Below are 13,291 nucleotides of genomic sequence, written 5' to 3'. Positions count from 1 at the left end.
CTCCCCAGTCGGAGATAGAGAGCCGTCCGGCCAGCCTGGCGAGCGGGCCCCTCCGTGTGCCCCCCGCCTGCTCGGCTCTTCTTCATTCCCCAGAAGACCTCTGCGTGCACCCCGGATTCCAGCCGAGCCAGCCGACTCCCGGTTCCCCACTTGCCCCTTTGACCTGCTGACCCCTCGGGATGCGTGGCCTGTCTTCACGCCTGTGCACCGCAGAGGCTGGCCTTGGCAGTGGCCGCCTTCAGAAGACTCACTTCCGGTCGGCCGGACTCACTTCCGGTCGGCCGGAGCGCCCCTTCTGAGGCCTGTGCACCGTCTCCTAGATACCCTATTGCAGTTTTGTAACAACCGTGCTGCTCTGTGACATCTTTTGTCTCTCTGTGTTTCAAACTGGACTTGACCGTACCCGGGGGCAGGGACCTGAACTAATTTTGTCTGTGCTGCCAGCACCCGGCCCAAGGCACACGTACAGCATGTGTTCACCGGGTGTGCATCCAGTGCATACGCTCAAGGTCGCCCCGGGTTTAATGTCCCGGTGTCTCTTCCTGCATGGCTTCCGATTGCCACAAGTGGCATTGTCCTGATGGCACACATCCGATCACGGTTTTTTTTGTTGAGTTCAAGTCCTTTAAAATATCCTTTTGCAATTTTAGTCTCCAAAGGCCCTCTCACAGGAACAGGACGCCGCGGTAAATCGGAGCCTTTTGGCCCCATTCTGGACCACAGGTTTCTAGGGACGTATTGAGAACATGTCATTTCGTTGCTCCTCTGAAGGTTCTCCCCCAGCCCCAGCTACCGTGTTGATCAGAGTTGAGTAATCTAAGAGCTGTTTTTTGTCTGTCTACAATGTGCCGAGCATTGAATTAGGTGCTAGGAAACACGGAGATTTTAAAAAGCACAGTTTCTACCCTGAAAGGATTTCCTTGTTTAGTCAAGGAGATGTAAAAGTAACCCAACGATGTGAATGTGGTGCGATATGTTCTTCGATGCGGATGAACATAGAGTGCTTTGAGAGCGCCTATGAGTGGTTTATGACCCCGAGAAGAGGTGATGTCAGGGGACGCTTCCAGATGTGTGAACTCTGAACAGATTCTGGAAGGACAGATGAGGGGAGGCTTGAGAAAGGATGATGTTTTTTCCTCAGATATCTGCATTTTCATATTTTTCTTTGAAGTAAGATTGTCTGGCAATGTGTTCCCATTTAATGGGAACTGAGAGGGGTGCCTGGGTGGCTCAGTCGGTTAGGTATCCAACTTTGGCTCAGGCCGTGATCTTGTGGTTCACGAGTTCAAGCCCTGCATCGGGCTCTGTGCTGACAGCTCAGAGCCTGGAGCCTGCTTCAGATTCTGTGTCTCCCTCTCTCTCTGCACCTCCCCTGCTCGCACTCTGTCTCTCTCTGTCTCTCAAAAATAAACATTAAAAATAAATAGATAAAATGTTGTCATTCATCCACTTGTACATTCAACATATTGGGCAGCTGTTCCCTACGAGCCACCATTCTGGATTTGGGGCTCTAGGAATGTAAGTGACAGGGAGGCAGCCAGCAGATGGAAAGACAGGGTGTCAGTTATGAAGAAGAACGAACACAGAGTAAGGACAGAGAGAGCACCAGGAGGTGCTAGCTTTCGTAGAGTGGCCGGGGGAGCCCTCTCTGATGAGGCAGCATCGGTGCCGAGTCCTGAGCGAAGCTCAGGAACCAGCCGTGAGGATGCCTGGAGGAGAACATCGCAAGTGGAGGAACCCACATGTGGAAAGGCGCTGACGGACTACACGGAGACCAGTCTGCCTGGAGCGGAGCAGGAGTGTAGAAAAAGGAAGGAAGTAGGATTAGACAGATAGGGTGGGGTGAAGAACAAATCATAGGGCTTCATAGGGCATTGAAGGCTGGATTTTATTTGTCGTAAATTAGGAAGCCGTTAAATAGTTTTGAGCAGAGGAGTGACGTGATCAGATTTATGTTTTTATTTTTATTTATTTTTTTATTTTTTTTCAACGTTTTTTATTTCTTTTTGGGACAGAGAGAGACAGAGCATGAACGGGGGAGGGGCAGAGAGAGAGGGAGACACAGAATCGGAAACAGGCTCCAGGCTCTGAGCCATCAGCCCAGAGCCCAACGCGGGGCTCGAACCCACGGACTGCGAGATCGTGACCTGGCTGAAGTCGGACGCTTAACCGACTGCGCCACCCAGGCACCCCAGATTTATGTTTTTAAAACATCACTGTGCAACTGGGTAATGCTGGAGTACCCAGTTAGCCCCAGGATCACAGTGGCTTAACACAACCAAGGTTAATATTCCCTTGTGCTCCCAATCCAGTAAGAGACTGCAAAGGACTGTCTACCACAAAGTCACGTAGGATCCAGGCTGACGGGAGCTCTGCCATCTTATATTGGTGCCATCTGGGACCAGCACTCTCTGCCACGGCTGGGAAAGAAGGGAGACTGGATAATGACGCACGTGGGTTATACGTTGCCTTGGCTCAGAAAAGAAACGTGTCACCTCTGCTCAGATTCCATTGCCTGGAACACGACTCATCCTAGCTGCAGGGGAATTGGCAAATGCGGTAGAATCCACGGAATCCTTGTGTTTGCTGACTGCTGCACTCTCTGCCTCATCCGGAGACCAGTTAGAACCATTGCAGTACAAGAGCGGTGATGTGGCCTAGAACTGAGCGGTGACGGTGAACGTGGTGGGAATTAGGTAGACCTGGATATATTTCAAAGGTAGACCCAGTGAGATTCAGGGATATTGGGGATGACTACTAGATTTCAACCCCTTCCCACCAGCTTATCTCCTATACTAAATGGGATTTCTCTGAGCCTGGCTCCTGTCTTTCCACAGGGCCTACGAAATAGATGCACAGTACATACTTAGTGCTAGAACAATTAACTTTATTTTATACAACCCACAGTTTCTTAAATAGTAAGTAGTTACTAATTGCTGTCAGGGGATAGTTTTACAAAATCTTTGATTTCTAATTATAGAAATATGTGTATGAGTGATGTGTTAATGCCGTGGGCTTCAGAATAGAAGGTTAGGAACAGAAGTACCTTGTGGCTACTAGGGTCAGTGAAGAAATTGTGATTTTTCTCTCTGGTACATTTGTCTCTCTTTTTTCTTTTACTACTTATTTCTTCTATCATGGAAGAGTTTAAGCAAAATAAGTCTAATAGACTTACTCGGTGTGAAACTTGTATTTAATCTCACCCTATAGTCTTTTTTTAAAAAAATTTTTTTAATGTTTATTTTTGAGAGAGAGAGCATGAATGGGGTAGGAGCAGAGAGAGAGGGAAACACAGAATCTGAAACAAGCTCCAGACTCTGAGCTGTCAGCACAGAGCCTGACGCGGGGCTCAAACTCACAGACTGTGAGATCACGACCTGAGCCAAAGTCAGACGCTTAATGGACTGAGCCACCCAGGCGCCCCTCACCCTAGGGACTTTCAGCGATGAACCTGTTCTCACAAAGAGTGAAAAGCTTAAATATCCAATCAAGCATAGTGCCCAGGCAAGTAAAAGCCCTTGCATCTTTTATCATATCATTCTGCCTCTTGTACAGGCCCCGGCTCCCTCAGGGAAATTAACTTAGGTTTCCGTTTGTTTACACGCTGTATTCTTAGTAACCGTGGTTATTTACTTATTCTGAAAGATCATTAAGAATAACGGGGGGAGGTACTTTTCTGATGAGATTGGTGATGAGGTCAAACAACTTAAACTCCTAGAGAATTCACTCGCCTCTACTGGCTGTTCTGTGGCGGTTCCATAGCAGATTCTAGGAAAGCACGGATGTCAGTGTGAGGCCTGTGCTCAGTATTGCTGGACAGCTGGGGTCCACACGCATGTCGGCATGGAGTATGCACTTGGTTGTTGGGGCAGACGGCCCGCCAGTGGACCAGCTGTCGAGGTTGAAGAAACCGAGTCCAGGGTGACTTGTGTGTATCTCGGTATTGAGACATGACCAGGCATTTGCCCTCCAAAGAAGAGAAGAGACAGTGTTTCACTGAGATAAGATACCAGTTGACACTGGGGAATGAAGAAAAGCTTCCGCGTGTGGAGCCTAGAGTGTGGGCTACGGTTACATTGCGAGGCTAGAGGGTTAGCTTGGGGCCACCTTGGGAGAGTCCTCGGGTTGCCATGCCAAGGAACTTGCGGAGCTTATGAAAAGGTTTTTCTAAAAGAGATTACATGGCACATTTACTAGGAAGATAAAAACCTAACAGGTAGATGACGGCCTGGGTGGTGGATCAGTTGGTCAAATTAGAATTGAGCCTCGATTTCCTGAGTTTCCTACTATTGTGGGTAAGGCATTTTGCTGATTGTTTTGCATATTCTCTCATTTAAATGGTCAGAATGACATTGTGTGGCGGATGACTTTTTTTGCATTTTATGCATGAAGAAACGAAGGCTTGAAGCATGTTGTCAAGTGTCACCCCGGTAGTAAAAATCAAACACGGGTTTTGTGAGGTTAGTGCTCTCCCTACACTTATCAACTATTCCAGGGGTGGTTGACACTGACAAGGCCGACTTCGGACAACAAAGATGGCGTCTGGACTCCTCCCAGGGCACAGAGACCAGTGGTTTCTCTCAGGACGCTGCTTTCCGCACAGGGGAATTGCCTGTCCTGTTCCTACTCTCTTGCCCGTCTGTTGTGGAAACCTTCCACGCCCTTTGATGGGCTGGGGGAGCATAGACATTTGGCCAGCTGGATATCCAAACATTCCCCAAACCCGTGTTTCTTGGGGAAGCAGATAGGAGTGAGTGGAAAGGAAGGACTCTCTAGGCCATTTTCTTATTTGTCTTTCCTTCTGTTGAGCATTCGGCCAGTGTGCACCCATCATACGCTTTGTCAGAGCCCGTGAGGGGGTAGAAATGGCAAAGTGGAAGCTGTGTGACGTGCAGTGAAAGGGGAGCACCAGATCCATGACTAAGGCCCCTGCCTTCTGGCTTTTCCTTTTTGCACTCATGCGAGGAACCCCAACATATCACAGAACCTCCCCAGGGCTCAGTCCTTCCATCCATATGATGGGGGAAAGTAAGGAGGGCTGTTGAACTAAACACAAGTTCTGTGATCTTGTATTTCTCAACCACAGAAAAGAGCTCACAGGGTATGCAAGGGAGGAGAATGATGAACTGATACTGATGGTCAGTAGTGGCTTCTGATGTTGTTGTATGCCAAGGTGCTTGGGGGTAGCAGTCTGGCCACAAAACTTACTTGAAGCTGCACTTGCAAAGCACACACTTAATTACAGTTCAGTGGAAATAGTACTTTCCTAAAGTTCCTTTTTACCCATATTTGTATAGACCGAAGAAAATGTCAGCTGTCCTCATTATGCCACATGAATTCTACACAGAGTGACTTGGAGGCAGCTGGTGGGGAGGGTTGAGCGGGGTTTGCCTCCTGGTGTGGTCGCAGGTGCCATGTTGATGTCTGTGGTATTTTTCAGAATAACCAGACACACAGGGTACCTGATGTTGAGAAAGAAAATAAAGATAAGATTTTGTCCTAAGACTCCTCATCTGTTTTTTATTTTATTTACTTAAATCAACACAGAGCCCTTTTAAGGCTGTAGTAAAAATGTGCTTGAATAGTTGACATGAGGCTAAATCTAAGATCCAAAACAGCGCAAATCAGCGGGGCCTCAAAAAGCCCAGCGTGGCTCACCAGTCTGTGGCGCATCCGTCAAGATGGGTTACATTTAGACTTGAGGCCAAGCAAGCTTAATATTTTTAATATTATGAGAAAAAGACAACTCGTGCATACCTAAGAAAGTGACTTTCGCGTGTCACAACTCAAATGGTGAGTAATTGAATGAATACATTAGTGTAGAAAATTTACAAAATTGAGAACAAAATTGCTCATAACCCTAACATAACAGTCACTGGTGTCTGTGTGTGTGTGTATGTATTTCTGTTCAGCCGTACAGGTTTCATTCGGATTTTAATACGAGCGTGGTGTAGACAGTTTTATGATTTCTGATTCCTAAAATTCAACATTTTATGATAAGCACTTTCCAAATTGCTAATACTGATTTTATATCTAATTTTAACGGCTGCATAATGTTCTATCTAGTAATTTATCATAAGTTAGTTACCATTTCTGTTATTACCAGGCAATTAGGTTGCTTTTGAGATTTTATTTTAAAGTATTATTCCAGTTGAAATCATTATGCCTATACAATTTTCTTCTTTTTAATCATTTCCTTGTAATAAATGATTGAAACTGGGAATTGTAACTGTAGAAATGACTCCTCATTTCTGCATTGTAACCAGTAATCTATCTGAATGCTAGTTTCATCATAACACCACCTACTTTTGCATTTTAGCATTAAAAAAAAATCTGGATTTACTACCTTAATAGTGCATATGGCACCTCACTGTTGTTCTCCTCACAGAAGAAAAACTAATACAACAAAAGTCCTAGGCACCAATTAAAGTTGTATATCAATGTTTCACTCTTGTTCTCTTTACTTCGCTAATACCTTATTAAATACACCTTATTAATACCGTATTGAATACAAATGCAGGGCAGTTTGTCTCACTGCCATTCAATACCTTTTTGTGTTGAAGCTGTCCGTGGAAGCACGCAAAGAGATGACTAGAAAGGCTGTCCAGGCTGTCCAGCATTTTATTGAGAAGCCGCGGAAAAGAAGTTCAGAAGACGACATTCAAGAAGCTAGTGACTCTAAAATCACCTATGCGGATGCCCGGGGCCATCTGGAGAAATCACTTGCTCACCTGGAAACCCTCAACCACAGCTTCCTTGTTTCTCTGAGGAATAGTGAGCAGGTAATGAAGGGAAAACTTCTTCTCCATGCTCACTCCCTCTGGCAACCTCAGTAGGGCTTACATTCGTCCTTTAGAGCCGTATTAGTGGTGTTGATAGGGGTTTCATTCTTGCAGATGTCCTTGCAAATGTCCCTCAACCCTTTATCCTCTAGCCTCTTCATCACCTCTTGATTGTGGACTCCCATTTGCAGGTTTGCGGTTCTTTGAAGAGGATTTGGGGCCACTTAACGGGATTGAGGAACAGAAGGTGGTTGGGGTGGGGGATGAGCACCCGGGGGGTATGGCCCAGGATGGGTGCCTGGGGGAGGGAGTGGTCACTGAGGCTGAGAAAGGATGGGGTCGGTGGTTTGCAAGCCCTGCTTCTAGCCGGTAAGTGTTTTGCTCTCCAACTGAAAAATGATAGATTTTTTCCCCCGAATTTTCCAAGAAGTCCAGAAAGAGCCATCCATGCCTGCTTCAGATTTTTTTAAATTATACACCCCATCCTGTTTATGTTTTCTGTTTCCAACCTAATTTTATCGGTATGCATTTTTTTGGCTGATACAATCGTTCCTACGTGGTTTCTAGTTGAGACCCTCATGGTGTCTCAGGAAATACTCTCGTGAGAGTCAGGAGCCCCCTGCCCAGGATGATTCTTGAGGCAGTTAGGACAGGGTGTTAGGACAACACAGGGGAACCCTCTGTAGCTTTTCTAGTTTTTCTTCTGTATTGTTACAGCCGAGGGAGTTTAAGCTGTTCTTTTCCATAACTGAGGAGTTGACAGATCAATAAGTAAATGGATTCATATAGATAAAAACAACGTTTAGATATATAAGCAATATTTCATTTGCCCCATTAATGTTACGGTAAATGAACCTGTAAGTGGCCACTAATCTCCTCTTTTATTTTTCTAAAACCTTACATATTGATTGAATCGTATTCTTGGCTTGTAAAGAAATATTCCTGACTAGAAAGATCGGTCAGTGGAGAGCAGTTCAGATAATGAACAAATGGAAGATTTCAAAATGTGTAGGAGATGCATAAATGCAAACCCTCGTGGAAAAGATAATGAGCAGAATTCAAAAGTTTGATAGCAGTTTTATTTCATTTTGTATTTTTCAGTGCTATTCGCCTGCCTAATGAATAACATTAAATGATGTGCAAGCCAGATAGAAGCCTTTGCAGGGAACGGATCAGCTTTTCCAATCTTGATTTTATCCTACTGACATGTAGAGTACTGTAATCCATAATTATAAGAACTAGGGTAAAATTTGAATTCCTCCAAGTTAAAATGATTATGCTGATTAGTATAAAAATGTACATACTTGTCTTGCTTAGTTTTTTAATTAAGAGTGCTATATTCAAATCTGGAGAATTGTCATTACTGTCCTTGGAACAAGTATTATCTTTCAGTGACTTGAATGACGTCTATGGGGCCAGGGGGGTTATTAACAAAAACAGCTGTTTGTTTCAAATAGGCTGAGATTTAAAGGTACCAAATGACTGCTTGCAAATGCTATTCAGTCAGACCGTGGATGGTCCATAATAGGATACTCTTCTGGTTCCTAAATTGGACCCTATTTGATTTTATTAGAGTTCCTCTCATAGCAAACACTGGAAATAACCTTTATCCCCATACATTTGTCCCTTTTGAGTTCAGGCTTTAACTTTCACCTCTTTAATTCTACACCCAGTGAAAGAAGATCCCTCACACCCTACGTTAGCGCGGTCTAAACTCGAGGTTTTTATCCTGTGACGCCTCAGTTCCCTCTTGCTCAGCAGGGACCTGAGTAACTGTTCTGTTGAACTCACGGGCATTTTCTGTTATCAGAAGTCTCACAGTGGGGAGAAGAGTAAAACGAAATGTCATGCGCCCAACTCCCAGCATCAACAGTCATCAGAATGTGACCCGTCATCTCATGCCTACCTCCCCTACCCTCTCCCCACTCCTGTGGATTATTTTCGAGAAAATCCCGGTCATCATTTCATTTTATCCTTAAATATTTACTTATCTTTTTCTCAAAGGATACATGTGAACACAACCACTGCAACATTATCACAATCAAAACATGAACAGTATTTCTTCAGTATCATCAACTGTCGAGTTAACGGATTTTTACATGGTGGTTCTGAAAGGCAAAACAGTGCATTCTAGGTTACCCGAGAAGCTTATAAAGAACCTGGAAAGCATTCTAAACACTAAGTGACCACATTTGGTATGATGAAAAATAGTAGTTTGTGGCCCATTTCATAAATTATTTGTTGTCACATTAATTTTTACAGATATTATCGAAGAGGGGCAGGCTGTGTGGCATGGGGGTGGGGAGATGTAGTCTTTTGGATTCTGATCCTAGTCCCCCTGAACATCCCCGTGTGCCTTTGGGCATGTTACTTAACATCTTTGGTTTTCAATTTACTTTTTGGTAAAACGGAGCTAATTAAAACTCTTTGCAGGCTCACTCTAAGCATTAAATTAGGTAACACACATGTACTACTTGGGTTTGTGCAGATCAGAGCTGTTATGTGGTTATAATAATAATCACAATAATAATCAAGAAACTCAGACTTCATGAGTTTCACTTTGTGTCTGACATTGTGCTAAAAAGGCCTGGCTCTTATATGATCTCACGTAACATTCACAACACCCTCTCTTCCCAAGAATCTCTGTCATCATCCTCATTTTGCAGGTCCCGACGGCTCATCAACTAATAAATGCGAAAAAGCAAGGATTTGTACTCCAGCCTGGTGTCCGGGAAGCCCAAGCTCTTGAAAACCACTACATCTCCTTCCGTGTGGCCTTTGTAGTTCGAGTGTGTTTGGTTTGAGAGTCGTCTAAATCTGCTTCACTCTGTACATGTGGCCACACCTTATTTCTACTTGATGTTTAGGTGTTGTGCCCCTTATCTTTTCAGGAAGTGCTGCAGAAATACAGTCGCCTGTATGATCTGTCCCGATCAGAAAAGGGGAAAGTTCACGATCAAGCTGTGGCCATGTGTCTAGATGGCCTGCCTCTGAGAATGATCCAGAAGCTGCTGCAGGTGGCCGTGGGCCCTCTCGACATCTCGCCCAAGGACGTAGTGCAGAATGCAGTGAGGAGAATAGTTTCTGCCCTGAGGTAAGCCAGAAAAGAGTCCCCGGAAAGCCGAGGCGATAGTTTGCCAGTAATGGCACTCGTTTCACAGTCACGAAGGTAAAAATACGATCATGTATGTAGAGGCATTTTATTCACTAGGAAGTACTTCATAAAAGTGAGAGGTTATTATCGGATTTCTCAAAGTCTTGTGTCTTAAAATACCTCAAGGGTGGAGAACCATGAAAGCGTTTCCCCATTGGTATTGTGTGTAACCCACCCTGAAATTAACTTCTGGTTAGACCCTCTTGCCGCCCCCCCTCCTCCCGCCATCATCCCCATCCCCAAATAATTCTTGAAGTAAGGGAAGGGCCAAGATTAGCAGGTAGCTAAATGTCAGGTCATCATGTGACCCCCGGTGGATGTACACATCCTGACTTTTCTACTCACACTTCTTTTCAGAGCTTGCAAAATGGCTCCCAGAAGCTTCTTTCGAAGTATACACAAGGCAAGGTTAATCGTATACTGAAGAAGTTAGACATCTGTTAAGTCTCTTAGAGTTTTATTTACCTGCAGTTAATGGCCTGAAACCAACAATTGAGAAATTCTAGCTTTATGTCAGTATGCGGGTGTCTTCGTGGGAATGCATCCGGGAGGGTTAGAAAAGGGGGAAAGTTAAGCTAAAAGAAGAATGAGGCATGAAGTACTTTCTGTGAATAATGCAATTAGGCTGAAAGATTTAGTTGTGTTTAATGTATTCTCCTTTTAAGCATTCTTTGTAATTCTGCATTGCTCTTGAGGAACTTTTTGATTAAATGCATGTCAGTTTTCCACAGCTGAACTGAAATCAAATGAGCCTTTATCAGTTTAATTACCCCAGCCTCATACAGTTTTCACCTTATAATGATCTGAGGTATCTGGTAATTTTTAGAGAGAGACAGAGATAGAGATAGAGAAATAAAATATAACACTTTGTAAGAAATAACAAATGTCAAGTTAATAAAGCAGTGTTCTGTTATTAGCTTATTATGTTTTGGTGGTGGTGGTGGTTATAAGAGCCGCCCACTTTCCTGTTTTCTTTTTTTTTTTTTTTTTTAATGTTTATTTATTTTTGAGAGAGACAGAGCACGAGCAGGGGAGGGGCAGAGAGAGAGGGAGACACAGAATCGGAAGCAGGCTCCAGGCTCTGAGCTGTCAGCACAGAGCCCGACACGGGACTCGAACTCACAGACCTCGAGGTCATGATCTGAGTCGAAGTCAGATGCTTAACTGACTGAGCCACCCAGGCGCCCCTTTCCTCTTTTCATTGATGACAGATACTTGTTGGTCACATTTTGCACCTTTTGATTCATGGCTATCTTTTTAGTGTTTCTTAAACTATAGATGAACCTCACAAAAAACAAAACATTTTGAAAAATCGGTGCTTTGATGAATTTATTTCCTAAAAATTGCCCATTTTTGTAGATAATGAAAATATGTGATATTTTTACCCTTATAAAATTGTGCCAGAAATTACACTTCTCTCTCCTTCCCTGCACCCAGCTCCACTTACTAAGATTTGGTTCTCACCTAATAAACGTTATGCTTAGCACACAGAAGATATTCAATAAATGTGAATTAAATCTTTCAGTAGTGGGAGGAGAGGGAACTTCAGAAGTTCAGCTACCTCCTTTTCAAAGGAAAAGAAATTGCTACTGACAACATCCATAATGTTCACCTTTTAGAAAGTTAGTAGAATTTGGTAGATATGAAACAACAAAGGCGTGTAAAGAACTGAATCCAGCAGTTGATTTAAGTCCTACCGCTGAAATTATTCAGAACACTCAGCTAAAACTTGTCTTCTGTTGCTTTTTTTTCAAAATTTACTAGAGTCCCAGATATATACACTCGTAAAATGGGCATAATAATAGTACCTACCTTGTGGGCTGTTGGGGATTAAATGGTACATGTGTGTACAACATTCAACGGTGTCTTGTGCCTAGTGAGCGTCACGTAAATATTAGGGTTTTTTTAAGTCCAGCTGGAGAATTTGGATGATTATGTATTTCATGCACACGTATAATAATGTCCATTGACTGTTTTTTGGAGGACAGGAGGCAGGTAGATTGTATTTTCTTGCCAGCAAAACAAGCACATATGAGACCGTGAGCGTCTTAAAGGCAGAAGGCGTTTCGTTTCCACACCTTTGGCACGTCGTGTAGGGCTCAGTGCCCTCGCGGACCACACGCAGCCGCGTGGCTGGGAGCCGGCAGCGCGCACTGCCACAGCCCAGCCGGGCTCCGAGTGCGAACGCCGTGGTGCTTGCTGAGCCCGGAGCCCCCTTCTGAACCGGTTCTTTCTCTCTCCCTTCGCAGCGGAGGCAGCGCTGAGCTCGGTGGGCCCAGGGACCCCCTCCAGGTCCTGGAAGGTGTTGTCGCAGCCGTCCACGCCAGCGTGGACAAGGGGTAAGCCTAGAACGGCTCGCGTGTCTCGCTTCGTGGCACTCCGCAGGATCTTAGAATTATTGTGAATATCCATATTTATGAAACTGCCGAGAGGAAGCAGTCTTCCCAGGTGTTTTCGGAAGGAATTGCTGAGAACTTTGTCACTACAGAGGCTCTCCATCTAGAGACACAGTTTCGCAGCTGCCCTCTCACTCCTCAGCTCCAGCAGGACACCCCCCTTCTCTCCAGAGCCCCCTCTGCAGGGAGAGTATGGTTTCTTCTCGCCACCTCTTGAGTGAGGCCAGGAGAGGGAGCTGCTCTGAGCTTCTTAGGAGAGAGGGGTTCACATCTCCGAGAGGTTAGCTGGACTGAGTGAAGTATGGAAATTTCTAGAATGTTTATATATTTCTTAGAGCTTTATACATGTTAGGTCTGTCTTGTCGGAGGACTATGAGTGTACAGGTTTTATGAGTCTAGAAAGATGTGTGTCTCTAATGCCATTTTTAGAAAGAATTTTTCATTTAGGTCCAGTGGCAGTGACAGGGTTAATAGCATCAAGTGGGTGGTTATATATTCACCAGAGTTTACAGACATCTTTCCTGTGGCTTTTACTCATGTCATCCCTGTAAGGCTGGGCCCCAATTCCTTTTTTTATGTTGTTTTTGTGTGTTTGTTTGTTTGTTTGTTTGTTTGTTTTAACAAAATCTCTCTATCCAATATGGCACTTGAACTCACAAACCTGAGATCAAGAGTTATATGCTCTACTGACTGAGCCAGCCAGGCGCCCCTCAGTTTTCTTTTTTCTCCCCTCCCCTCCCCTCCCCTCCCCTCCCCTCTCCTCTCCTTTCCTTTCCTTTCCTTTCTATAGGTTTCCCAGTGTGGGGCTTGAACTCAGAACCCTGAAATTAAGGTCTGAGCTGAGATCAAGAGTCGGATGCTTAACTGACTGAGCTACCCAGGCACCCCTCTGTTTTTTTTTTTTTTAATAGGAAATATGATATAATAATACCAATGAAGAAATATTTGCAAAAACTCCT

The 13,291-nt window shown here is 44.4% G+C and overlaps 1 protein-coding gene across 5 annotated transcripts in view; it reads left to right on the top strand.

Annotated features, from left to right (window-relative positions):
• NBAS (NBAS subunit of NRZ tethering complex) overlaps positions 1–13,291 on the top strand; it is a 367,149-nt gene that overhangs the window by 307,046 nt on the left and 46,812 nt on the right. For all 5 annotated transcript variants that reach the window (XM_086700060.1, XM_086700059.1, XM_086700058.1 and 2 more), the window contains 3 exons: positions 6,564–6,782; positions 9,674–9,876; positions 12,186–12,275. In XM_086700060.1, the coding sequence (XP_086556186.1) occupies positions 6,564–6,782; positions 9,674–9,876; positions 12,186–12,275 (512 nt within the window). The remainder of the gene's footprint in view (positions 1–6,563; positions 6,783–9,673; positions 9,877–12,185; positions 12,276–13,291) is intronic.

Source organism: Puma concolor, chromosome A3 (genome assembly GCF_028749965.1).
Source record: "Puma concolor isolate L17-30 chromosome A3, mPumCon1.1.hap2, whole genome shotgun sequence".
NCBI lineage: Eukaryota > Metazoa > Chordata > Mammalia > Carnivora > Felidae > Puma > Puma concolor.
The sequence above is the reverse complement of the archived record's forward strand: the minus strand, read 5'-3'. Positions and strand labels throughout refer to the sequence as shown.